Genomic DNA, 25,567 nt, shown 5'->3' with positions numbered 1-25,567 from the left:
TGTGCATAGGTATGGTTAGTGCAAAGAAACAGTTTTTGGTCGACTGCCAAAATATAAAAATCTGCCAACACGCCACTGTAATGATTTGGGCATTGCCTTTCATTCCCCTTAGATGAGAAGTTGCAAACTAGAGCATTGCGTACATTTGAGAACAAGCTGTGTTTATGTGATCGAAATTTGTAATCTGGCACTTGAAAAGCACGATCTTTTGTTGCTTGAAAATACAGCCCAATTAAAAAAAAAAGAGAGAAAGAACTTAATAAAACTATTCACGCCATATTTTTGTGTCGTTAATTCAAGGTCACTTTTCCACCTTTGCGGTTGACCATTTTGCATTAGAACGCATTCCGCCATCTCAAAACACAACGCAGGGTTTCATTTTGGTTGATGATCACACTTCATGGCCGCTTTTTCGAATTTTTCGCGGATTTTCAAAATTTTGTTCACATGTTAATTTTTGGCGGAATGACTGGAAATACTGCAACTGCATGCAGTGCATGCAAGTGAATTTAATCAGAGAAGCTCGATGCTCTTCAACCACTAGAAGAAGATGGCTTGGGGTGCACTAGGTGCTACTTCCTGTTAATCTAGGGAAGAGTTAGGCGTCGCGACTAACTTGGCCTTAGATAGGCTGACTGAATAATGAGATCCAATTCTGTTAAAAATGCATTACCCGTAATTCGTAAAACAAAGTAATCGTCTTTGAGCGGAAATGGAGCAACTGAAAATATAGGGTGTTATTGAAAGTACGTACAACAAAATTGACAGTTCTTCGCGAAGTCTAAGAAGTCTGAAAAACTTATTTTGTGTTATCAAAATTATAAGGGGAAATTAACTCTTATCCAACCTTTTTAGACGCTACTGAAACTGAAAGATAAATAGGTAAAATCAATTTATTTTAGTAAATTCTATCAACTGTAACAATAAAACTTTTGTCAAGATGATCTTTTTATCAGAGGCGTACAACGAACTTGAACAACATTTTTACCTGAACCTTTTTTAACTTTTAGCACCCATAGTTCGAGACCAATTGCCGATTTTATTTTGTACGTGCCTTTCAATGACACGCTGTATATTTACGCGAGGCCGTGGAAGGTAATAAATGGTCTTGGCTAGGACATTTGAGTGATTTCGGAGCTCGCGTTTTCAGTCATCATAATACAGAAGCCCTGGGATTCCTTAGGAAAGGAATTTCCAGTCCGCCACATTTTGTATTCTTAATCTTTATTATTCTTTGAAATGTGGCTGGGACGTTCTGTAATCCAAAAGGTAAACTCAGATGTTTGCTTTCATTTTCTATAATAAAAGCTGATTTACCCTATGTCGTCGGAATGGCCGAAGGCCGTACAACTAAACGGTGGTACAATGTATTTATGCACAATGTCCATCTGCCCTCAATCGGAATGCACACAAAAAATTGCAAAATTTATCACAAACATTAATACAACTGGACTCCCTCTAATAATCCATCTTTTGTTGCGACAATAACATACTATTTGAAGTTGCATACAAATTCCTACACAAAAACTTCTTTCTGCACGATCAGAAAGTGGGTATTTAAGGTAGAAATATTATTGAGCACTTTTTCAATTTTATGGAGTATCGTGACAATTTTATGAACTGTACAGACTATCTAATTGTATAAAGGCGGCACCAAACATTCGGCATTCAGCGAACACCAAGTAAATGTTTGCCGAATACCAAAAAGCCAAGGTATTCGTCGTCGTGTTTGTAAAATGACGAGCACCTTGAACCAGATATGCGTACTTTGCCGTGCATTGATTCATTCTGAGAACAACGAATATTCGCCATTTAGTTACTCTAGTAAAATACCATTTCAATGGAAGCAATTCTGGACTCTTTATTAGTATTACGATGATCGTTAATTATTACAATCGGCGTGGATAAAACTTAACAATTTATTTCTCAGTAACTCAGATCCACACGACTATTACACAGCGATTCTGTACAGAAATAATTCCGGGGCAACTGGATTCTCTCATTAACTGAATGAATCGTTCCCTAAGGTGGCCTCTATTTAAACCCATACGTTCCCTTCTAGATGAGTCGCGATCGAGGTTTTTCTGGAGTACCCATCGCGACTTCCGCTTCCAGGCTTTTCTTTAGTCAAACGCCGCTCGGTCGCCGTACATACTAGAAAGCCCTCGAGAAAACCCATAGGCGCTACATGGGTTTATTTCGTAACATTAGTTTCGCTGCTTTCGTGATCATGTCTTTTCGCATTGTTTAAAAAAAATAAAATAAAAAACTGAGATGAGTACGTTAAAGAAACAGAAGATACATACGAAGATAATGCGTAGTTATAAAATCACCAACGGTATATCACTGGGTTAGACGTTAAAAAAAATGAAATTGCAAATGAAACTGTATCAGTCGTTTTTTATTAATTATTAAAAAAAAACAATGTAGCAGTGTTAAAAGTTCACAACTGAAAATAATTATACTCCCCTATTAGGCAAATCTTTAACCTTATATATACGCACTAGCCAGTGCTCGGTAGTGTACGCTTCTTCCAAAACATCCAGTTCAAAATCTTTGTTACCAATTTCTGCACCACGAACTCGATCATAACCAGGTGGCTTACCACCTAGGAAAAATTAATTTCACACAAAAAATATGCAAAATGGAGTCTCACCTTCCGTGTAGACCTGACCAAATCTATAGTAACACATTTTGTACATGAGGCAGTTTAGTAAAGTTTGTGAACCTTCCTTATCCACTCTAAATTCTCCACTGGTAGAGTAATAATCCCATTCTTTAATATGAGCTCCTCTGTCAGTGCTTCCCCCTGTTTTCATTTGATCAGTGACGTCGTACTAAAACTATGCCAAGTACTTACCAATTCTAACCATCCACAAAAATTTGTTTATATCATCTGACGAATAACCGGTTAACCCTCCAAAAATTACTAAAACGTAATCAACATCTAGTTCTCTCATGATTTCATACGCTTTCTCTTCTGAACTAGCCATAGCCTGCCCCACACGACTTATATGTGTGTTGTTCCAAGTATTGTTGTCCACAAGTATAGTCCGATTTGCCATCGCAGTTATCTGATAACCGTAATCCCACCAAGACATAATTCTTGCATCTTCAGGGGTATTCATTTTTAACCAATAGTACGCTTCACGAAAATCATCAAATATTATCCGTCCTCCATCATGTGATCTAGCACTAAGTACTATACTCGGTGAACTGTATGCTTCAGATGTTACCCAAGTACAATGGAAAGTATAAGAAACCAATAACAAGCAAATAACGCCAACAAAAGCTAAGGAAATTTCATTCTTCATTACGTAGTTAGATTCAAGCTTTTTGCTTTTTTTGTGATCTGTAGGCTTTACAGAATCCGTATTTTTCATGAACTTTGTAAGTAAATGGGATACAGCTATTCCGCTAAGAATACACATTACGGGAGCCAACACCAGCATTAGGCGCACCATAACCCCCTAAAATGTTAAATTGAGTTCCTACTTCATTTTCTTTTATTCCACCTACAGCAAAATAGATGCTGGTAACTCCGTAAAGAATCATGAAGATGTTTGCGTCAGTGAGCTGAGTAAAACAAAAGTAAAGTCCTGCGGGGAAGAGGAAAACTAAGATTTGCAAATCAAAGTAAAACGAGCTCCAAGACGTTGGTTGATGTTCTGATACACTGGCAATGATTGGAATGTGGTTTTTCGCATACGATGGATCTAAAAGGGAGTAAAAACGTCCTGTCCATGGCGAAATTTTGCCAGATAGAGTTAGTACTCCAAAAACAGCAACAAATAAGATGCCCACGGTATAAACCAAGAAGGAAAATAGCACATCAAAATCATTCCTTGTCAGTTTACTTCTTAGATAATCAACAAAAGCATGGATTTGGCACAATCCAAAGACACCCAACGCCTAAAATTTTTTTGAGTGAAATAACCACCCCAGATTAATTCCATTTTATACACACGTGACCAGAGTATCGTACGAACTTAAACATATGTCTATCTGCTTGGGTTTGCTAACGCCAAAACAAACAATTTAAGACAATGAGAGGTACACTCTTAGACGTACACAATTTTCTGGTATTTATCAAACTATTCACATACACATTATACATTGTTTGATTTCTTTATAGCTCCCGAATCTGCCAATATGAACTGATAATTCTTTTGGAAATTGAAAGAGTTCTCCTACGGTTGTATTTAGTTTGTTTGTTTGTCGTTATATTTAATAATTTAATACCTATGGATGAAGTAAAAAAACTATGACCTTTTAATTTTCAGAACAATAATCGTCAACGTAAATTCTCAGCCTTGATGTTCGCAATCCAAGGCCTGCACCCTGTGTCTGAGCTGAGCCCTGATGATAAATAAACATAACATGGCTTAGTTTAAACGGGGTCTGACTTCTTATTTAAAAAATCACAAACCCACCTCGGAGATTTAACTTTTATGTTGAATAAACCCGATTTTTTTTACTTTTGGAATTATAATTTGTCAAAATTTGTAATATAAAATTGTGATAAAACCTTAAATAGCGAAAAAATAATATTAAACTATTTTTTTTTTAAATATGTATCAAAAAATCAATCTTTAAAAACATACGATATCTTATATTCTGTTTACAAATTTTAGTTTAGTGAATATCTCGGTGTGAACGCCTGGTCTTGGTTACGTGTGTGTACATTGGAATTAATCGTACGGTTTTTGGTTTTTACACATACCAGCATATGTTCGGAACTTTGTACAGGTTGAAATCCAACAAAAGATATCTGCATTGACAATATCGTTCCCACACAATATAAAGTACTATAAGCTACATAAATTCTATGTGAAAATCGACCCGTTATCATAAGTGTTAACACATGAAGTGGGATTAAGTTGATTAAAAATACATATCCTCCCCAAGATGATACCTGTAAAAGTAAGTTGAAGATGAAGAATCTATTTTGAATGAGAGTTGGCTGTGAGTAGCGCACTATAATAAAGCATTATTCTAATTCTTTTCAAAATGAAATTAAAACAACTTCAAAAATATCTGCCATCACATACATTCCACTGATAGTTAAATATCGCTACTTTTACTTTGTGTTATATTATTTATCAATGAGTCAGAGATGCCAAATGTAGCACGCTAGCGCAAGCCTACTATGATTCAAAATATTTTCTATCACACTGCATTAAAAACGCTACAACTATTTGGACTTTATGGCACATAAAACTAACTAACTTCAAGAATTGTTTTTGGTAGAAATTTCGGTACCTCTATAATAAAACCATAAAATCCAATAATTTAGCAAAACTTTCGTTATTTACCATATAAAAATATGCAAGTGCCGCTAAAGTCCCCCACAAAATCGTTCCAGTTTTAACAGCTTTAATCCATGTGTAATATGTAAGTAGCATACAAAAAATGGCTATCCCTTCATTGTCGTAACTTCCAGCAACTGATCTGCTGATATAACCTGGTACAATTGATACCATTGCTGCAGCAACAAGTCCCGCCCCTGCATTTTTAACCTCTTTTGTCAGCAAGTAAGTTATTATCGTTGTGAAAGACGAAAATAAAGGAGCCAAAAATACGCAAACGTTTCGAATATCAATTGTGATATTTAAAAGCCAGCATAAATGATAAAGAGCAGCTGACGTGACCATCAGACCTGGATATATAGTACCTAAAGATAAGTCCGCACTTGAGATAAAACTATCTAAATCTATCATATTTTTAACGTACCACCAATAATTCTGCCGAGAGGATACCATGCTCGATCGTCAAACCAATTATGAAAAGAATAAAATCCTTCTTCAGCTAGAAACTTTGTTGTTCGGTAGTTAAAGTATGGATCAAATTCGTGAATTACACTTTCAAAACGTAGAACGGAAAAAAGTCTAGTGGCGAAAGCTACATAATATTAATAAATCATACTGTAATAGGAAAATTACTGCCGCTTACACAAAATAGCCGCTAACGTTAAAATCGATAAGGTCAATAAAGTTTCTTGCTTTTCGGTGTTGTTACCAACGGAACTCTTCTTTCCTAGGCCTAGCATCTTGAGTTCTGCAAAAATATTGAGACTTTTTGTGATAAATATTGAAAATTTTGCTATCAGCTTACTTTGAGGTTAAGTGAAAAAAATAATGAAACTGAAATACCAAAGTAAGTTTCGCGTACGTCCTTTTTTATTTTACGATATTTTGGCAGTGCTATTTTTCCTGTTAATTTACTTTCTTCATTTCGAAAAATATACAAAACAGCGGCACCACCTTACACGTCACAGACACGCACTTTAAAAAATAACCTAAAAATTCCATTAAAGATATCTGTCAAATATTACCGGCCGGTTAAAAGCTGCAATTTAAATTATTCAAATATGCAATATTACGTTTTTTTTTTATCAGTTTGTATTTAAATTATTTATTAATCTATATATATTTTAAATTTATGCAAAATTTAAGTCGCAATAGCAATGATCTGAGCGTCACTGCATTCCATTTGCTTTTTTTTTTTTTAATTTATCGATGAAATACCAGGTATTTTACATATTAAATAGCATCTTTTGTGCGACTCTTCAGTAAGCAGCTATTTGAATTCATTCTTTTGACAATGTTGTTATTGCATTATTACCATAATATTATGGCATTTACCAGTCACAGTCACAGCCTAAAAAGATTAGGAAAAGTATCGCACAATGCACAACATTGACACCAAACATTAATGAAAAGTAATTTTTCATTTTTATGTGAAAAAATTATTTATTTAACGTTAGGTTTTAGTTATATAGGTATAATTTCTACATACATATTTTTATCACAAACGTAAACCTGCAAATATGCTACCAGCGTGCGAATAAGTTAACTTTGCAATAAGTATTCTTTAGTACTTTATGTTTAACATCAAACATAACAGTATAATACCACAATGATTTTATTGGTGACTTTCTAAAGTATTGGTTACAAATTAAGTAACATCAACACAGACACTATATTCTTTCATATATTTTACAAAAAAAGCTGTTATAGGGGTTCCTTCTAGATAATTTAAGACTTATTATCATTACATTAATTATGGAGCAATTCTCTCAAAGAACCTGTTTTCAAATAACTGAATCAACACTAGTTTGTTAGCACTTACTCTTTTGGTGAAAAATATTTTTGCATCATATGATGGACGTCATACATGGACTGATCCACAAACGTTTCACACACCAAAGTGCTCCAAAAACATTTGTTTCTAAAGAGTAAGTACTTCAAAGTTCTAATTATTTCAAAACACATTTCTCTGAGTGAATTGCTCCTTTAATATCAACTTGTGTGAAACTGAAAAAGTTCCAAACTTGGTAAATCTAAATTTAGGGATGTATTAGCAAGTTCCAAGTCTGGTCCAATAATTTTTTTAAACCTTTCATTTACAAACTGATCAACATTCATAAGTTCATCTGAACTAGTACTGTTATCTAATAAATTAGAACCATTATCAACACCAGTCAACATAAGGTCTTCTACAGAGGTTCTTGGGTTAGGTAATGACTGCAGTAATAAGTTATCTGTTAACAAATCAGATGATAACATTTGATTATCTACTTCCATTTTCTTTGAGAAACCATCTGTGATCTCATTTTCATCTATTTTCAATGGTTTGTTGTCCCCTGGATCAGCCTTTGAAGAAAAATTGTATACACTTTCATCTGATTTGGCACTCTTGATATCATCTTGTTTACAAATTTCATTTTGTTGACTGTCATTAGCCAACGCAAAATTTGCATCTGCTTGTCGAGACTCTTGTTTCAATTTTTTCGTTTCTGTAGGTTCCAATTGCACATCCTCAACATTTTTATTTTTCGTTATCGTACTATCAGCAACCGGTTTATTTACATTTGGTTTAAAAAAATCACTATTTGTAATCAGTTTGAGAACTGTCACGTCTTTGTATAATTCGTTTTCATCAAATTTATATTTACCAGGTGGTAAACCTATAGCATTACCCAAAACTTTATCTATGTGTACAGAATTTTTATTATCTGTTACAGTTTTAAACAGAGCACTTTTCAAAAGTTGCACATTGTGTAACAAATTACTCAATTCTTCACAAAATTTTACACCACGCTGCCCTGATTTACACTTCTGAGTAATATCAAACAAGTAATTCCAAACATCAAAATTAAATTCTTGATAACCTTCAGGAAGGGGTCCATGATCTGGATACTTTTTTAAATGTTGAATCATCTTGTTTTTACCCAGGTATGCTTTAAAACATTTTGGACATTTATACTGGGCTGATATAACTCGCTTTTTTGTCTGAACTTCAGGAAATTCCACTTTTGAATTTTCTTTTTCCTCAAATCGTTCAAAATCTGATACCTGCAGATCATGCTGTTGCGTGGTCGTTTCAATCTTTTTAAAATCCTAAAAAAACTGTGATTTAGATACATGACATTGAGATTGCTCAAAGTACCTTTTCAATGTATTTTGGTAATTTTACAAGTCGCCCAGACCTTGTTCTTGCTGATTTTGGAGGATCTTTTTTAATTTCTGGCTGAGGAGATATAACATCATTACTAACTTGTGTTTTCTCTTGCTTCTTCTTTGGCCGTCCGCGTTTACCAGCATTTTGTTTAGGCTAACAACAAAACCGATGTTAGTTACAACACACTATTACAATTTATTTCCTTACACCCAAACACAGATCTTGAGGATATACTATTTGAACAATACATGGTTGTTCTTCTGGGTTCAAAACGCCGAAGTTTTGTTGAACAGGTTCCGCAGTTTCTTGTACAATTTCTGTAGATTCCACCACAATCTGAGGATTGTTTATCATACTTAAAGTGGCAAGTTCTGTATTTGGACCAATTTCTATTCCAAGATTATTGAGTTCTTCTGATAAATGGATGGTCTGGAAAGGCTAAATTCGAAAAGAGGAATGCCGAAAATGATTGCTTCGTAAAAAATAAATCATTTTTATTACCTCATCAATTTGAATGATGTAGGGGGTTGTTGAATCATTTTCCATCATATTCTGATACCAGTGGACTGAAAAATGTCGCCAATTTCTTAGTTTATCTCTTGAATTAATTCTGTATGATGTTCCAGCAGAATTAATTTTATTATATTTTATTATAATCACATCACAATTCAGACAAAAACAAACCACGATACATCAAACACGAATGACATTTATGACAATGACAAGTGACAACAAGTGACAGATTAAATTACTAAATGCTACATGTTCACAAACGTAAGTAACAAAAATCACCACAGTTTTAATTGAAAGGACGTAGACGGGACAGAGTGAGGTTAGATTTTGTTTCCCTAGTTTTGTTGTTACGAATTTGTATCAGCGGCTGTTTTAACGATTTGTACCACAAATATTTATGTGTGTATATAGCAGTAAAATAGAATTTTAAGTACATCTACGAAAGGAAACTATGCCGTACGCTAATCAGCCCTCTGTTCACATCACAGATTTAACCGACGATAACGTAAAATTCTATGTAGAAGACACAGATTTAAGGTAAGTATTCGATAAAATGGCCAGTACATTTTGCATTATTTCATTTCTAGTGTTGCAAATAGCATACGTCGCGTATTAATTGCGGAGACACCAACTTTGGCCATCGATTGGGTAAAACTAGAAGCCAATTCAACTGTACTAAGTGATGAATTTTTAGCACATAGAATAGGTCTCATACCCCTTATATCTGACGATGTTGTTCAGCGCCTTCAGTATCCCAGAGTAAGTATGTAAATTTTATTTGAAATCTAATTGTTTTAAAAAATCTGTAGGATTGCATTTGCTCTGATTTTTGTCATGAGTGTAGTGTTGAATTCACGTTGGATGTGAAATGCACAGATGATCACACACGACACGTTACAACTGCAGATTTAAAATCTAGCGATCCACGTGTGATACCCGCTACTTCAAAACATAGAGACGATGAATCTTCTGAATATGGAGACACTGATGAAATTTTGATTATTAAGCTACGTAAAGGCCAAGAATTAAAAGTTAAAGCATATGCTAAGAAAGGTTTGTGTTTAGTATTAATTAATAAGGAGTAACAAAAATATTTTTCAGGGTTTGGAAAGGAACATGCCAAGTGGAATCCAACTGCAGGTGTGGCGTTTGAATATGATCCTGATAATTCGATGAGACATACACTTTTTCCTAAACCAGATGAATGGCCAAAGAGTGAATACAGTGAATTAGATGATGATCAATGTGTGTATAAGTAATATTTAACATTTGACGTCAGCAAACTTTTTTTTTTCAGACGAAGCCGAGTTTAATTGGGAATTAAAACCAAATAAATTCTACTTTAACGTGGAAGCAGCAGGATCTCTGAAGCCTGAAAATATTGTCATTATGGGGGTAGCGATGCTGAAAGACAAGTTGTCGAATTTACAAACTCAGTTGAATCATGAAGTGCAAAGTGATGCTCTTGCAATTTAATTTATAAGTAGAAATTATCTTGTACTTTATTTTCATTAAAAAGAACTTATAAAATATCAGAATGAATTTATGCTATTACGTGAAGAAGTTTTGGAAAAAAATCGTCTGATGGACTTGATTACAATAATTCTTTAGCTTACGCTCAAAAGGTAAAAACGTAGAGTGACAATCAAAACGTAAAGGGCCATCACGTGGGTTGCGCAGTAAAGCAAGTTACGTTGGTCGAGTCTATTCATAGCTCTCGGGGGATGGAAACATAGGGCAGTGGCGCCGTTAATTTGTCGTACTTTTCGTCTTTCGTATGTCTGGTGCCAGCCTTTTGTGTCTCCTATTTTTTAAAGTTATTTTTATTTATTTTGTTACTTTGTATTTATTAGCAAGAAGAATTTTGTTTAATAGGGTCCTCAAAGCATTTATTACTTTAATTACATTTTATGATAAATCAGTTACGCCACTGGTAAGAGATAGGCGCGCATCTGAAGCTCCGCCCATGTCACCTTTCGTTATGCTTGGCACTCTACCACTTTCTTAAATGTACAAGACATAATAAACTCACAAATGCAGTGATTTGACATGGCAACAGCTGCGCAATACATATCCCTGCAGATCTGCGCATACAACTTGCCCCAACAAAACCCAAAAAATTGTCATCCGTTATAAGAAAAAAATGGCGGAATGCGTTCACAATATTTATTATCGTTCGTTGTTTGCATAATCATTCCATATTCATCGTTAATTACATTAACAAGGTACACAACCCTGCTCGTTTACGTACTTTTACGTGTTTCTTTATACCACATTTTTAAGTTACAAGTGTTACTTTAACGAGCTGTTACTTCGTTTGAACTCGTCAATCTGTATTGTATGTAACGTAATTGATACGTTAATAATATAGATTGAAAAATGAAATGTGATTTCTCCATTATCTCTTGACACAATGGAGCGAAGTCACAGTTCATTTATCCTTCTTACTTTCTAAAGCGGCCCTCCACAGGTCCGGGAGCTAAGGGACATCGGACACTACATCTCTAAATCAGGCCATCACAACAGCATGAATTTTTTGGCATAATGTACATGTAAACATAGGTGGCATTAAATTTTTAATGACATTTTTACATTATTTGATTAAAACTTAAAAGTGTTAATTAAAATGAATAAATACGACGACACAATCAAATTAGATATTTTTAAACCTCAGTCAACGTACCAAAATGATTATAAAAAACTGCCAGTAGAAAGTCACATCCCTGCATCGCTTTGCAAAAAAACTCTATATGATCTTGATGGACACAAAAGGAAGCCAAAGCGAGACTACATATTTCAAGATAATGAAACATTTACTCACTGGCGTCCAGATGTTCATATTCCTTTTAATTTACTTTGGAGACGTAAGGAAATTATCCACACCAACCCATATGAACCTTTTACCACACCAGTAAGTCTTCCACAGTATTTTGATTTGAGTTAGCTAAAAATTGTTTGGAATAAATAAGGTTATACCGGAAAGTGCCGATAAAGAAGAAGCAATTAAGACCAGACCTCGCATTTACATGTCTCCAGCAATAAGCATGGATGACATTGAGGATCCAGAAATTCGAAAACTAATATGTGATCACATGTACACTTCAGAGTGGACGAAAGCAATACAAGAATCGGAAGTTCAAGCTACAAAACGACACATTCCAAATACAACAGTGGAAATAAGTGGTGATCCTGTATAAATAAAAGTTAGTTTTTGGGTAATTTTTATAAAGGACATTTCCCAGGTACAACTTAAAGTTGATCTGTTGCCTCCTCTACCTAACTCATTTAACAATAAAGGAAAAGCATGGGAAAATGAACAAATTAAAAGTACTGTTGATCCAACAAAAACATTTTGGCAACACAAAGACCCACCCGTGAAGTGAGTTTCCATATTTTTTTATGTTAATACTTAACAGCGTCTTTAAGATGTGGTGCTTGCTTTGACAGAGTTAAAGGACTCGTTTCGGAAGAAACAAAACAACAAATCAGTGAACTAATTAAACACGATAAACTACGACTTGCACATGATGCACCAATACCCGGATATGCGGGGTATAAGCCTCGATTTTGTGGCAATGTCTCACTTGCCAAAGTCGATATGCCTGTTGTACATCCATTCATTTCTGTTACACAGGCCATTACTAAACGGTACAACATTGAGAAATCCTAGTAGTCTAGCCCAGATGTGTAGTAAAATTCTTTGTTGATGCTTTATAACTTTATTTTACTGTTTAGTACATTGCTGAGTTAAGTATCTTATATAAGAAGGTATAGTATATTTCAAACGTATCACAAAAAATAGGTTTCAATTTTCAAACCTTGGAACCGTAAATCTAAATACTCGTGACCAATCTCATTAACGTTCACTAGACATATTCCATGATAAGTTTATTATGATATGACTAGCAATGCAGTACAACAAGTCGTTGAAAACATGAAATTAAATTTAACTTATTTTTAAACCTAAATTCAATTCGATCATGAAAAGACGTAAATTCAATACAATCACAATTTAGGAAGAACTCTGCGTCTACTTTAAACATGATGATCGTGAAATTCGCCACAAATATAAAAATGGAATGCTAGCATCGTACTACCTACTAGGAATCTTGTCAAAGAGATAAAAAAGTTATAATTAATCTAAAAATAAGTACGCGATTGCCTGTACCGCCCTCATCCTCACCTCTTCATGGTCATCGCTAATTAATCGCATCAATTTATCACAAACTGTATCCAACGATATTCTATGCCTACTTTCAGCACTCAGCTGCGAAAAAAGTAAACCCACCATGAGTGCTGCACTGCTTCGAATTTCAACCCATGGACTTTTCAAGTATGATAAACTTGTCATAACAAATAAATTGAACAATTCTTGCATTTCTTCAGCCTAAAACAGTAAACTAGTAGGTTCAGAAACTTTAGTTTAAAACCTGATATTACCATAATTTTTATCAGATCTTTAATGAAATCAACATAGTGTAAGTTTGCCTCGTCAATTAAATGTTCTTGAATCATTGAATTAACTTTGGGGCTCTCCAAATAGATTGCTACTTTACGTAAAGTGTACTTGCAAGCTTTTATTACGTGCATATCTGGGTCGCATAGGTGGAGAATCAATGTTATCAAATTGCCTTGAACCTGCTCTCGAAATGCTTCTATATTTGCATCTGGGCTGAGAGATGCAGCTAAATCACCCAAAAGGCGAAAGGAAGCTCTTCTTAGTAGTACGTCTTCTTGGTCCAACAAAGGTTTTATTCTTACAGCTGCCGTTACTTGACAAGTACTGAATTTACGACCCTCTAACATCGTAAGGAGTTTGGAAAAACTTAACATTCCTTCAAGTATTACATCGCTTTCGTTCCTGGAAAGATAATCATGTTTTACTGGATAAATATAGTTAGTTACAAGTAGTACTAAATTTGATTCTTCTCAGAAGAAAATATCACAAAAACGAATTAAAAAAATTGGTCGAAAGTTATTTCGTCCAAACTTCCTTCGCTTCTGAAGTACAGTCCAACAAATACTGCTTCTCTGAAAAATTATAAAATTTGATTTTGCAGAATTTTACTTTTTCGTGATAACCTCTATGGAATAAAAACAATATAGAAGGTACTGGTCACAGTGTAATAAAAGAAAGAAGTTTTCACCCTCTTAAAAAAAGACATTTGGGGCCCCCGAGGAGGTCTCGCCTTCTTTAGAAAAGGACAGTTGGGAGCCTCGACAAGGTTTCTCATTCATAAAAAAAGACATTTGGGGTCCCCGAGAAGGTTTCACATTCTTAAAAAAGACATTTGGCGCCCCCGACAAGGCTTTATATTGTTAAAAAAGACAGTTGGAACCCCCGAGAAGGTTTCAGATTAAAAACAAGACATTTGGGGCGCCCAGGAAGGCTTTACATTCTTAAAAAATACACTTAGGGCCCCCGAGAAGGTTTCGCCTTCTTAAAAAAAACCAGTTGGGATCCCCGAGAAGGTTTCACATTCTAAAAAACATTTGGTGCTTCTGAGAAGGTTTTACATTAAAAAAAAAAAAACAATTGGGACCCCCGAGAAGGTTTTACATTTTTAAAAAAGACCGTTGGAACCCCCGAGAAGGTTTCACATTCTTAATAAAATACATTTGGGGCCCTAGAGGTTTTATATTAAAAAAAAACAGTTGGGATCCCGCGAAAAAGACATTTGGCGCCCTCCAGAAGGTTTTATATTTTAAATAAAGAGTCTTCTCACGTTTTCGAGAAAGTAGGATAATTTCTTCAATAAAAATTTGTTGTGACGTCATAAACATAGATAATACACAATGCGAGAGAAATAGAAAAAAAAAGAAAAATAAACGTAAGACCAAGCTTGGAATCGAACTTACGCTAATGCTAAAATGTTTTTATACCGTTTTTGCCAAAATTTGGACGGTTAGTGAAAAATTCAAGGCGGATTCGTACACCACACTTATAGGACTACAACGTTGAATAACAATTAAATCAGATAAACATAGAATTCTTTGAAATGACGTCATCAAATTGTTCATGGGGATGATTAGCCAAATTTTGGTCAGCATTTAACCATCTACATATTTCAAATATACATACAAAATTTGACTACAATCTGTACAGCAGTTTCAGAGATTAGTGTCTAATAAAAATGGATACAGACACCAGACAGACAGACAAACAGACGGAAACGGAAAATTACTTTTTTCGTACTGTAGGGGTCATGAAACGTCGAGAAAATATAAAAGTGGCTATTCGTCCAATGGACTCGATTACTATACTTCCTTAGCTTACGCTTGGGAAGTAAAAAATGCAAGCTCATATTGATATAAATAACAAACAGTAACAATGAACTTTGATAAAAAATATTCTAATTTTTTTGTTACATTAATTCAACACTAAACCCGTCTCAAAGTTTCTATACTCCTTTTCGTTTCTATTCGATACGATCTACTAGCAAGTTTAGAAAACCCAAAAATTTAAAAATTACTTTGAAGCAACTCCTTATGTATTTTAGTTATATAGTCAGCCAAAATAGATTTTTTCATGTCACTGCCCCTAAAATTTATACTACTGCTGAAATTAAAAAGGACATCTATAGCGACAAAGTTTTGTTCAACTAAGGAAACGAAAACATTTTTTTATGAAAACATTTAGAAAATTTTATGTTTTCATTGACATAAAAATGTAATGGCGGTTATGAAAACAAAGTGTTCTTGTTGCATTTATTCAAGAAGCAAACCAAAACGGTTATTTTGAAAGAACATATATTTTTTAATATCTCCATATTTCCTAGTGTTCTTCAGAAATAGGAGTACACCTCAGGATATCGCAAATATAACAATTTTTTACGCAACAAAGGCCACTTTCCTGTTCTATTACCAATATTTTACCTAAACACAAAAACCGAATTAAAATACCACATTTTTAAACATAAATTAACACAATTAGGCTTAATGATATCAATCTCAGCCTTCTGTAAACATCCTTGGTATTTTCGTATAATAAATATTTTTTCATTATCAAGAAATTTATTATACATCCGGTTTTTGATAATAGTATCAAGAAACTGAGCTATTATTGTTTGTACAGTATTATCTTAGAACAAATCAAAATACATAATTTTGAAATTTCACAAAGGATGCATTTACAACTACACATACAGAACCAAATTTTCAATGTAAACTAGGCAATCAGTATGAGAAAATATTTATTAAAGATAACTTTAATACTACTCACCCAATACTATTGTAGTCTAGACTGTTCATCAGGACACTTAAAATCGGTTGACAATGTCTCGACACTAAATCCAGATTCAAACACTCAGCAGCGAATCCCAATCCCTGCAAAGCAATCTTCCTTACCAAACAACTTTGATCCATTTGCACATCCAGTGTCATTTCCAGTAGATTTTCTGCAAGTACAGTCTGATTGTTTGCCTTCTGCTTTAACAGAAAAGCAAAGAAAACCACTACTGCCACTCTTTGCGGTTCCAGCTCGGCTCTAATATATGGACCCAAACAAGCCACAAGCCAAGACAAAGATTCCGGATTTTCTGAACAAATATTCTCAACAAGAGACGATGTAGTATCCAAGAAAGTCGTCAAGTCTTCAGTAGAGTCTATATTTATCAAATTCATTAAGCAACCAGCGGTCTGTGTATAATCGCAACAGTGCAAAAACGATTTCAAAGTTTCCAAAGCTACTTTAGCGGGTTTCAATTTATAGGCTTCCCTGTTCAAAACAAAACCGTATTTTTCTTTTTTGTCACTGTTCGATTTTATTGCTGGGGCAGAAGTGCCAATATAGGAAGCCAATGTGACTAGTAATAGCGCAAAAATTTCAGGAAAATGCTGTCTACAGATATCCTTCAGTTGTACATTTTTCAGAAGTTCGTGAAGAGCATGAATGGCTTGCAGCGGTGGTAGAGTCGCTATTCTGATATCTCCGTTACCCTGTTCGTCATATAGCGGTGTCTGCTTCAAAACTTTTTTTAAATTGTCAAATAAATCTAAAACTAGGGTTTGATCAGTGGAAAGAACTGCCCAACAGTCACATATTGATCCATCAAAAGGCAACGGTTGATTAAGAAGAATTTGACACACGGTTTTCGAATGATGTGTCGCGAAATTAAGAATACTTCTTAAAGTAGATGATTTGGTTCGAGGACAATGGATTTTGGCGAGTTGGGTTATTAACTTCTCCATTACAGTGTGAACATGACCTTGCAATTCGCTACCTTTACTCTTTAGAGTCATGTTTAAAACTACACTGCTTCCGGTCGAACTTGAAGTTTCACAATCTAACAAGGCGTCCATTAGACCATCTACAAAATGGTTTAGTTGAAATTGTGGTAGATTCACGCATATAATGTGTGCCAGATCTGTTGTTAAATTGTAGAGCAATTTGGGTTCATCAGAATCTATTTGCTGTTGAATATGCTGCATAGAATTACTCAGTTGTTTGTCGTGGTCTCTCATGTGACCCTCATATCTGGATGCTATGCAGAGAACAAGACACAAGGACTCAGTTGCGACCTAAAATGGTTTTGTTTCAATTAAACAGTGCATTATGATATTTACAATACATCATAAAAAATGCCAAAAACAGCGCACCACATAGAAGCAGTCCACCGATATTGTTGAATTTTGATAAATTATGCATTAAAGGTGCAACTAATTAGACTAGGACAGTGAAATTACATTATTAACACCAAAAAAAGTTAGAAACAATTATACAGAGGTATAAAAAAAATTAATAACTTCTAATAATTACTCAGCTTATTTTATTAAGGATCTCAAAAAGGCTCATCTAATTTCTCCGAAATTTTGAAAATATAATTAATGTTACACTAAAATTGATGACATTTTAAAAATTTAAAAAGTTCAACACAATTATTGCCAACTGTTTAGGATGTCATTAAATTTGATTTTTATCACATATCGAATTAAGCGAAAAATTTGCGACACTCGTTACTCAACATTTAAAAAACTTATTCTAGGTGCTGCTTTTTTGGTACGTAATGTACTACACACAACTCACCTTCCTAATGTTTTTATTTGGATCAGTACTTCTGGGCACAATTTTAGACAATAAAAAACCAGTCTGACTGAACGTCGTAGGACAATCATACGCAAATTTCATGTTGTCCAAATACGTCTGAAGTACCATTCTTAAAGTTTCCGCTGCAGGGAGCCTCTGTTCTGCTTTTCTACGTCCTAACCAAGGCTCAAGTAAAGTGACAATTTCATCAAGAGTTGCGGGCGATAAAGTCTGCATCAACAACTCTTGTACCAATTGGTTCAATTTCGTAAAACTTGAAGTTACAAAAGGTACTAATTTTAGATCCCCATAATAATTATTGTCGTTATTATCTGTAGTGATTTTACAATAAATTGCGGAGGCATTGTAAACATTATCAAAACACAACTTCAATAATTTTAACCGCTGATCTGACTCCAATGGTAACGGCAAACGCACCAAAGAAGTTATTACAGGTAATATCACAGGGAATAATTCAATGTACTCAGGACCGTTATGTAAGTGTATCTCTGAAGAAACCAACTGCAACACCTTATCTCTGTCAAGCATACGAATATGAAGAGTATTTCTATTAGGGTGCATCGCATCTGCAACGCTACCTATTGCACGTAAACAGGCTTTCCTTATGGCAAAATCTTTGGCACTGGTTAACTCACTAACCACGAAATCTAGGATTTCGGATTCTATCACTTTTAAAAGTTTATCAGTCGATGCTTCGTTACAAATTTCGGCATAACTTGCGATTATCACGTACCTTACTCTTTCAATTCCTAATTCGTGTTTCTGATCTTTTATGAAAGAGAACTGGAAAAATTTCGATGATTTTTTTAATAGAACATCCTTCCTGATTATCGACAGTTTGTCCAAAACGTACTGCAAGTGGACTCTTGAACATATTCCAACAGCTTCTGCGCAAGCGTGTAATTCAGAATAATCTGTTAGTTTTGCATTCACTAGAATATCGTCCAAAGTTTGTAAAATGATTTCTTTTTCTTGAGAATGACAAAGTATCATTGCAAGGCATTTTAAAAGAAAATGTTTTTCACTTTGTTTTACTGAAGGATCAGAAGCGTTGATATATCTACAAAGAAAACATTAAGAAAAGAAAAAGAAGAAAAACTAGACCGTTACCTGTTGTTATTGTACATTTCGAGTTGTTTTCTTGCAGTCGAAATTAAGGATTCGTTAAATTTCTGATCTTTCACAGCTTCAAGAAGTATACCAAGAAAATCAAAAACCAAGTCTTGCCACTCCAACTGATGAAAATTATCGTAATTCTGTTCCAAGTATTTGACGAGTTGAGGGATTTTTGAATCCCACACTCCTTTATATCTGTCTACATTGCACGGTTTGATGTTTTTAAGAAAATTTAAGACGAAAGTTCCCCTAAACCCTGGTAAAGGGATGGCTAACAGCGTAATACATCTCATAAAAGCACCATCACAAACTTCAGTGGTAGATTTTCTAGAAGCTAGATGAGTTAAACAACGTAATAAAACTACTATGGCATCATCGTAGTATGGTCCAAGAAAACACTGCATAAGTAAATGCCATAAAGTCGATTCTAATTCTGGTACTGACGTGCTTAACATACATAATGTATTATCGGCGGATTTTTGTATTTCAAATAATTCACCACTATCTACATCATTATTTTTTACATGTCCAGGCTTGCAACAGAGTTTTAAAAGAAATTCCATGTATTTGTCTGGGCCGTCGGGATTTATTTCTACAAATGTTGTTAGATATCAAAAACTGAAGTAAATCGATAAAGAAAAGCTGAAAAATTTGATGGTGGTAAGGCTGGTATCACGTAAAAAAATTTAAATATGCCTAAATTTCCGAAGTGTGTCATAAATATCAGTGATTGCATAAAAATAAAGTTTTAAATTTAAGTCTTCAAATTATTATTAAATGTTAATATCTAAAGTTTTCCTTTCCCTTTTCTTCATATTCTTATTATTTTTTTTTACATAATGCTTCTTTACCTATACTTTAACAAATCTGAAACTCCACACCACGCTTCCTCTGTTTCTATACTTTTGAAATTTATTGTGAGTAAACGGCATCTCTCAGTGTATGTGGATGAGTTACGTCAGTTTTACCTCGAAAATAACAAATAATAATGAATAATAATATACACACATGGGTCAATAAATATACTTTATCAGTGATAATGGGATAAATTTAACTTATCTCACCCAAATGAATGTAATAATAAGTTACATTACCGCACTTAATTTGAAATACAATTACCTTCTAATACCTCGTTATAAGCACATTTCACACTTTTACGTAAAAATACTATTAAAATTGTAATTCTATGCTACAAAAAAGTGAATTCCCAACATCAAATTTTCAGCAGGAGGTTCACCATATTTTACCTTTGTTTAATAGAACTCCTTTACATGCAAAAGCAACAATAATCTTCATTATGGCTTTTTTCACCCTAATATTTGGATCATTTAACATTTCACTCAAATGCTTGATAATGTCTTTAAACCTTCTTTGTATGGCATGTTCAGTAGAATAGGATGTGAGATGTGTAATAACGAGAAGAGCTTTAATTCTTTCTTTTTCATTATTATTTTTCAACTGATTAATAAGCTGATCTATTGTATTATCAGTGAAGTGTAGAGCAAAACACTCATAACACCTTAATACTTCAGAATGGTTTCTTAACAAGTCAGGCTGTGCATAATCTGGAGAAACGCACACTAAGTCGGATAATGCTTGCAATATGTTTGGAAGCAGAGGTTCCAATAATGTTCCATTAACATTTGCGGCCTTTTGGATAATGGATCCTAGACACTTTGTAACGTTATAAGCGTCTACTTGTTTTTTGTACACATTTAATAAAGTGTGAACAATCCTTGGTGTCTGCTGAGTAACTTTTTCTACACTTAGTATAAGGAAAATAGCGGATAAAGCGTTAAGGACACTTCCAATAACTCTGTGTTCACGTGACTGCAACCATGATGCAAACAAAATGTCATATGACATACCTATTTCCAGTTGGAAGTTTTCAATGGTTATTGTATTATCAGGCACTTGATCGAGGTTTGAAGTGTATTCCACCAATGCCTCACAAAAACTGCCTATAGCTAAAAAATTTTATAAAATAGAATTTCAAGTGCCACCTAATGTTTATATTACCATAAGCAAAGGCCTGTTTGAGTGGATCAAATTTTACACCTCCAAGAAGAGGCAACATTATTGAAAGGATATTTTTAAGGTAAGGAACAACACCATGAGCATTTGCATTTGCTAGAGCTCCCAAAGTATGTGGTACCATATAATGTGGCAACACACCTATTTCTAATTTTCCAAGTAAACTCTCCATTACCTAAATTATTTTTCTGTTTATAATAACACAAAAGTCAAAAGTTTACTAAAACCTGAATATGATGTTTTCTTCCCAACGCAACTAAAACGCAAGATGCGGGCATTTGAATAACTGGTTCGTAATTGATATTTTCTATCATGGTCCGCAAACAAAAATCTATTGTTAAAAGGATTGTATCACCATCAATTTCAATGATATGTTCAACACAAATTTTTTCCATTATCATTAAAATTGAAGAGATATGTTCATTTGTTGGTTTCGGATTACGTTCGCAAAAGTAGCAACATGAGTTTAGTACTTGGTTTGGATGTCTTTCAGCTAACTTTCGTATTGATCCATTCACAGTCTCATATACAAGTTGACTTTTGTCCACAATGGATTCCAATAAAATTCCAATTGCAACTAAAAAAAAATTATTTTCAAATTGGCATCGATAGAAGTTTATTAACTGACTTTGAAGCTGCGATTCTGGAGTACTTTTTGCTTGACCATTCATCTTGCTGAATATTGTAGTTTATTGTGGATATTTGTTTTTTTAATAATCAACTGTTAAATGACATGACATTTCTCGTGTTTTGACAACAACGACCTAACCTCATTCTGTCGCGTCATGAAATGTCCAATGCAGTGGTAAAAATTATTACCCTAAAAAATTTCCTCCTTTCACCTAGTAAATGAAGTTTTTAAATTTTCCAGCGACATGTGTCAAAATAAGGGTTTCTAAAGTTTGTAAAGCGGATAGTATTGTGAAAATCGAGCAAATTGTTAGAATAGGCAAAATTTTGGAAAAGCTTTAGCACTCATGGCTGACGAAAATCCCACCGATTCACAAACTCCGGAAAAACCTAGTAACTCCGCTGAAAAGGAGTTGCCTGATGAAGATGAAGAAGGAAGCAAGAACCCAAAGAAAATCAGCATTACTGTGAAGTCACAAAAACAAAAAGAGATATTTGAAGTTGATGAATCTCTAGACGTAAAGTCTTTCAAGGAACTAATCTCACCGAAATTTAACGCTGAACCGACCCGATTAAATTTGATTTTTGCTGGAAAAATATTAAAAGATCATGATACTTTACTGCAGCATAATATTCGAGATGGATTAACTGTTCATTTGGTAGTTAAGACAGTTCCAGTGCAGAGTTCATCGACACGGCCTCAGGGTGATGGTGCTCAAGCATCTTTTGGCAACTTGGGTGGTTTAGTAGGGTTAAGTTCCATGGGAATGAATTCTGGAAATTTGGTTGAGATACAGCAACGTCTACAAAGAGAAATCCAAAGCAATCCATCTCTTCTGCAGTTTTATTTAGACAATCCATTAACTCAAAGTTTGATGAGTGATCCTGAACGTATGAGAACACTGATAACTAGCAACCCACAAATGCAAGAGTTATTAGAACGAAACCCTGAAATTAATCACATGCTTAATAATCCAGAAGTTTTACGACAGACAATGGAATTAGTTCGAAATCCATCTGTATATCAAGAGCTGCTCAGAAGCAATGATCGTGCAATGGCTAATCTAGAAAGCATTCCAGGAGGATATAATGCACTACAAAGAATGTATCGAGATATTCAAGAACCTATGCTGACCAGTTTAACTGAACAATTCACACAAAATCCATTTGCAGGACTCGCTGAAAATACTGGCTCAAATCAGCAGAACAGTCGTTCAGTACCAAATCCATGGACTAGCCAGGCCAACTCTGGCTCTCAAAATAGATCAATGGCTAGCGTTATGCAGCAGATGCTCGAAAATTCGGATTTAATGCAAAATATGTTGTCAGCACCATACACACAGTCCATGTTAGCAGCTCTCTCGGCTGATCCAAATATGGCAAATACTCTACTTCAGGAAAATCCTCTTTTAGCAGGAAACCCAGCTCTACAAGAACAGATTCGAAATATGATGCCACAATTTTTGCAGCAGTTGCAGAATCCTGATATGCAAAATGTTTTAACAAATCCACAGGCACTTAACGCAATTATGCAAATACAGCAGGGCATGGAAACGTTGAGACAAACAGCACCAAATTTGCTAAATCCTCCCACAAATCCTACCACAACAGCTGAACCAGTGACTAGTACTACTACAACCACTACTACAGCAGGGACTACTCCAAGTACAACGCCATCAACAGACACCTTTGCCGAATTTATGGCTCGCATGGTAGCTGGTATGAATCAGCAGCAAAATTTACCACCAGAACAGCAATATCAAGCTCAGTTGGAGCAATTAATGGCCATGGGGTTCACTAACAGAGAAGCTAATTTGCAGGCTCTGGTAGCAACGTTTGGCGATGTTTCAGCTGCAATTGAGAGACTGCTACTTTCAGTCAGTTAAATTTTCTCACAGGTATTAAAGTATTAAAAAATGTTTATTTTAGGATACATGAAGGATGTTGTGAATGGCGAGAGGGTTGAACTCTTGACATCATGTGTTTTGTATGTGTAATGTTACATTTATTATGTGGAAGTTTTTAATAAATACACATTTATTAGGTGGTAATTGATATCTGTTTTTTTTGTATTACATTTTATGAAACAGTCTGTACTTATCTGAGATTGAATTTCGCGCCAACAAAAAAGGGTGTCGCGGCACTACATTCAAAAATACTGTACAATAGTATAGATACCCAACAATACATTTGTGCGTTTATTGTAATCCTAATAATGGCTCCAAATTACATTGAAATCACACTTTTACAGACTTAAACCAGATACGAGTATTATAATCTCTGATTAAACAAACATCATTATTCTCACTAACATTGACTATTCCCCCAAAAAACTCGACACAAACTGTGACACAGTACTGTGATAACCAGACTTCGGCATTGCGGAAGTGCTGCACATTATCGCCCGATCGCCAGCGCTATCGCAGTCGTGGCCTACAACTTGAAACCCAAAGTTGAAAAAGCACACTTAAATAAAACACAGAATATGGAGGACAAAAATCGATTTATTCTTGCATCCTGACACAAAATAAAAGCTGCGACCAAGTGCATTTTGGACAAGCTGAAGACCTCTTAGTTCTCAACTACAAAAAAACTTGCCTAGCTTTCGAAATGAAACCAAATCAAATGTTCCAAATCAACGTTTGAATATCATAGATTAATTCAAATACACGAGTTACCTATTACGATGATGTGACTGCAAACTTATCGTGAAAAATTCACACACTTCCGCTTAGAAAAACCTTAATTACAACTGAAGTGAAGCGATGCGTCCAAAAAAGGCGTGAGTCGGTCGAACCCTCAAATTATCTACGTGCCATTTCGCATTGTCAAACATTGACATTCCCCTGAAAATGCACGGTGGCCTATTTATATTACTGACTAATCGCGTCATTGCTTTTTTTTCTCAGTGCGAAATGTTTAATTCAAATTGGGACACCACAAATCATAGATTTAAAATATTTTATGTTTATGTATGTGACAGTGGCACCCACATTTGAAAAAAGAAAAGTAAACTTGGATTCCTATGGATTTTGAAAATTAAATTTTTAATCAAGGAGTAAGTAAATGAATAATGTTAGAGTACCTACAAGAAAGGGGTAGATGAGTCATTTAAGCTGAATTACCCTGAACATCACACTTAAAATAGATAATTATGTCAGTTTCAGTCGAAAAAAAAATTATCAATAAAAAAAGAAAAGAAAGTTGAGCGAAATAAACCACTTGCAATTTATTTTATAATCAACAAGATCTGTTTTAGCGGCCCTTTTCACTCAACTTTTAAAAAAAGTCATAAACAATGTGAAACGAAATTGATTAATTAGTGGTCAAGTCAGCTTGCAATTGGTACATAGATAATAGATACATAAAATACTGGTTACGTTGAACGGGTATTTAAAAATCGGCGTGGGTTATACTCAACAATTTACTTCTTAGTAACTCGAACTTACACGACCACCTAATTACACAGCGATTATGTACAGAATAACTCCGACTCGACTGGAATGGATTTGCCTAGACTTCACCCATTGTCTGGACTACACTAACTGCTCTCGACGGTGGTTCTCATTTAAACAGCCGCGCGGTCTTTCTCGAAGGTCTCCGTCACCAGTTCTAGGCTTGTTCTGGAACACCCATCGTGACATCCGCTTTCAGCTCTTTCTCCGGCCGACGTCACCGACAATGAGTCATCGCCGTACATACTAGAATCAATAGGTGTCGTACCGGGGCGGCGTATGGGTTTATTTTGTAAGAATATAATAGAAC

At 34.7% G+C, this 25,567-nt stretch overlaps 6 protein-coding genes across 6 annotated transcripts; 3 read left to right on the top strand and 3 right to left on the bottom strand.

The window, feature by feature from the left end:
* Positions 1-2,380: 2,380 nt before the first annotated feature.
* On the bottom strand, positions 2,381-6,304 carry LOC135122475 (dolichyl-diphosphooligosaccharide--protein glycosyltransferase subunit STT3A). The gene is made up of 9 exons (XM_064046664.1): positions 6,115-6,304; positions 5,953-6,057; positions 5,734-5,901; positions 5,316-5,674; positions 4,724-4,915; positions 3,520-3,912; positions 2,861-3,470; positions 2,657-2,809; positions 2,381-2,608 (listed from the first exon to the last, which is right to left on the bottom strand). The coding sequence occupies exons 2-9, from the start codon at positions 6,047-6,049 to the stop codon at positions 2,460-2,462; spliced, it is 2,121 nt and encodes a 706-aa protein (XP_063902734.1). The 5' UTR covers positions 6,050-6,057; positions 6,115-6,304; the 3' UTR covers positions 2,381-2,459.
* Positions 6,305-6,906: 602 nt separating this feature from the next.
* On the bottom strand, positions 6,907-9,160 carry LOC135122473 (uncharacterized). The gene is made up of 4 exons (XM_064046662.1): positions 8,965-9,160; positions 8,671-8,901; positions 8,452-8,616; positions 6,907-8,402 (listed from the first exon to the last, which is right to left on the bottom strand). The coding sequence occupies exons 1-4, from the start codon at positions 9,010-9,012 to the stop codon at positions 7,302-7,304; spliced, it is 1,545 nt and encodes a 514-aa protein (XP_063902732.1). The 5' UTR covers positions 9,013-9,160; the 3' UTR covers positions 6,907-7,301.
* On the top strand, positions 9,145-10,508 carry LOC135122474 (DNA-directed RNA polymerase II subunit RPB3). Its single transcript, XM_064046663.1, has 5 exons — positions 9,145-9,513; positions 9,564-9,735; positions 9,786-10,029; positions 10,078-10,221; positions 10,274-10,508. Exons 1-5 carry the CDS (start codon positions 9,428-9,430, stop codon positions 10,450-10,452), a joined length of 825 nt encoding a protein of 274 aa, XP_063902733.1. The 5' UTR covers positions 9,145-9,427; the 3' UTR covers positions 10,453-10,508.
* Positions 10,509-11,554: 1,046 nt separating this feature from the next.
* LOC135122472 (uncharacterized) lies at positions 11,555-12,682 on the top strand. Its single transcript, XM_064046661.1, has 4 exons — positions 11,555-11,887; positions 11,946-12,167; positions 12,219-12,355; positions 12,403-12,682. The coding sequence occupies exons 1-4, from the start codon at positions 11,603-11,605 to the stop codon at positions 12,644-12,646; spliced, it is 888 nt and encodes a 295-aa protein (XP_063902731.1). The 5' UTR covers positions 11,555-11,602; the 3' UTR covers positions 12,647-12,682.
* A 159-nt stretch (positions 12,683-12,841) lies between these two features.
* LOC135122469 (maestro heat-like repeat-containing protein family member 1) lies at positions 12,842-21,945 on the bottom strand. The gene is made up of 9 exons (XM_064046659.1): positions 21,801-21,945; positions 21,400-21,749; positions 21,158-21,347; positions 20,386-21,105; positions 19,133-19,730; positions 18,002-19,082; positions 16,199-17,496; positions 13,417-13,837; positions 12,842-13,363 (listed from the first exon to the last, which is right to left on the bottom strand). The coding sequence occupies exons 1-9, from the start codon at positions 21,841-21,843 to the stop codon at positions 13,112-13,114; spliced, it is 4,953 nt and encodes a 1,650-aa protein (XP_063902729.1). The 5' UTR covers positions 21,844-21,945; the 3' UTR covers positions 12,842-13,111.
* A 62-nt stretch (positions 21,946-22,007) lies between these two features.
* On the top strand, positions 22,008-23,853 carry LOC135122470 (ubiquilin-1-like). The gene is made up of 2 exons (XM_064046660.1): positions 22,008-23,679; positions 23,732-23,853. Exons 1-2 carry the CDS (start codon positions 22,150-22,152, stop codon positions 23,738-23,740), a joined length of 1,539 nt encoding a protein of 512 aa, XP_063902730.1. The 5' UTR covers positions 22,008-22,149; the 3' UTR covers positions 23,741-23,853.
* The last annotated feature ends 1,714 nt before the right edge of the window (positions 23,854-25,567 follow it).

This window comes from Zophobas morio, unplaced genomic scaffold, assembly GCF_036711695.1.
Source record: "Zophobas morio isolate AGI-343-1 ecotype UQ-CSIRO unplaced genomic scaffold, CSIRO_AGI_Zmor_V1 ptg000005l, whole genome shotgun sequence".
Lineage (NCBI taxonomy): Eukaryota > Metazoa > Arthropoda > Insecta > Coleoptera > Tenebrionidae > Zophobas > Zophobas morio.
The sequence above is the reverse complement of the archived record's forward strand: the minus strand, read 5'-3'. Positions and strand labels throughout refer to the sequence as shown.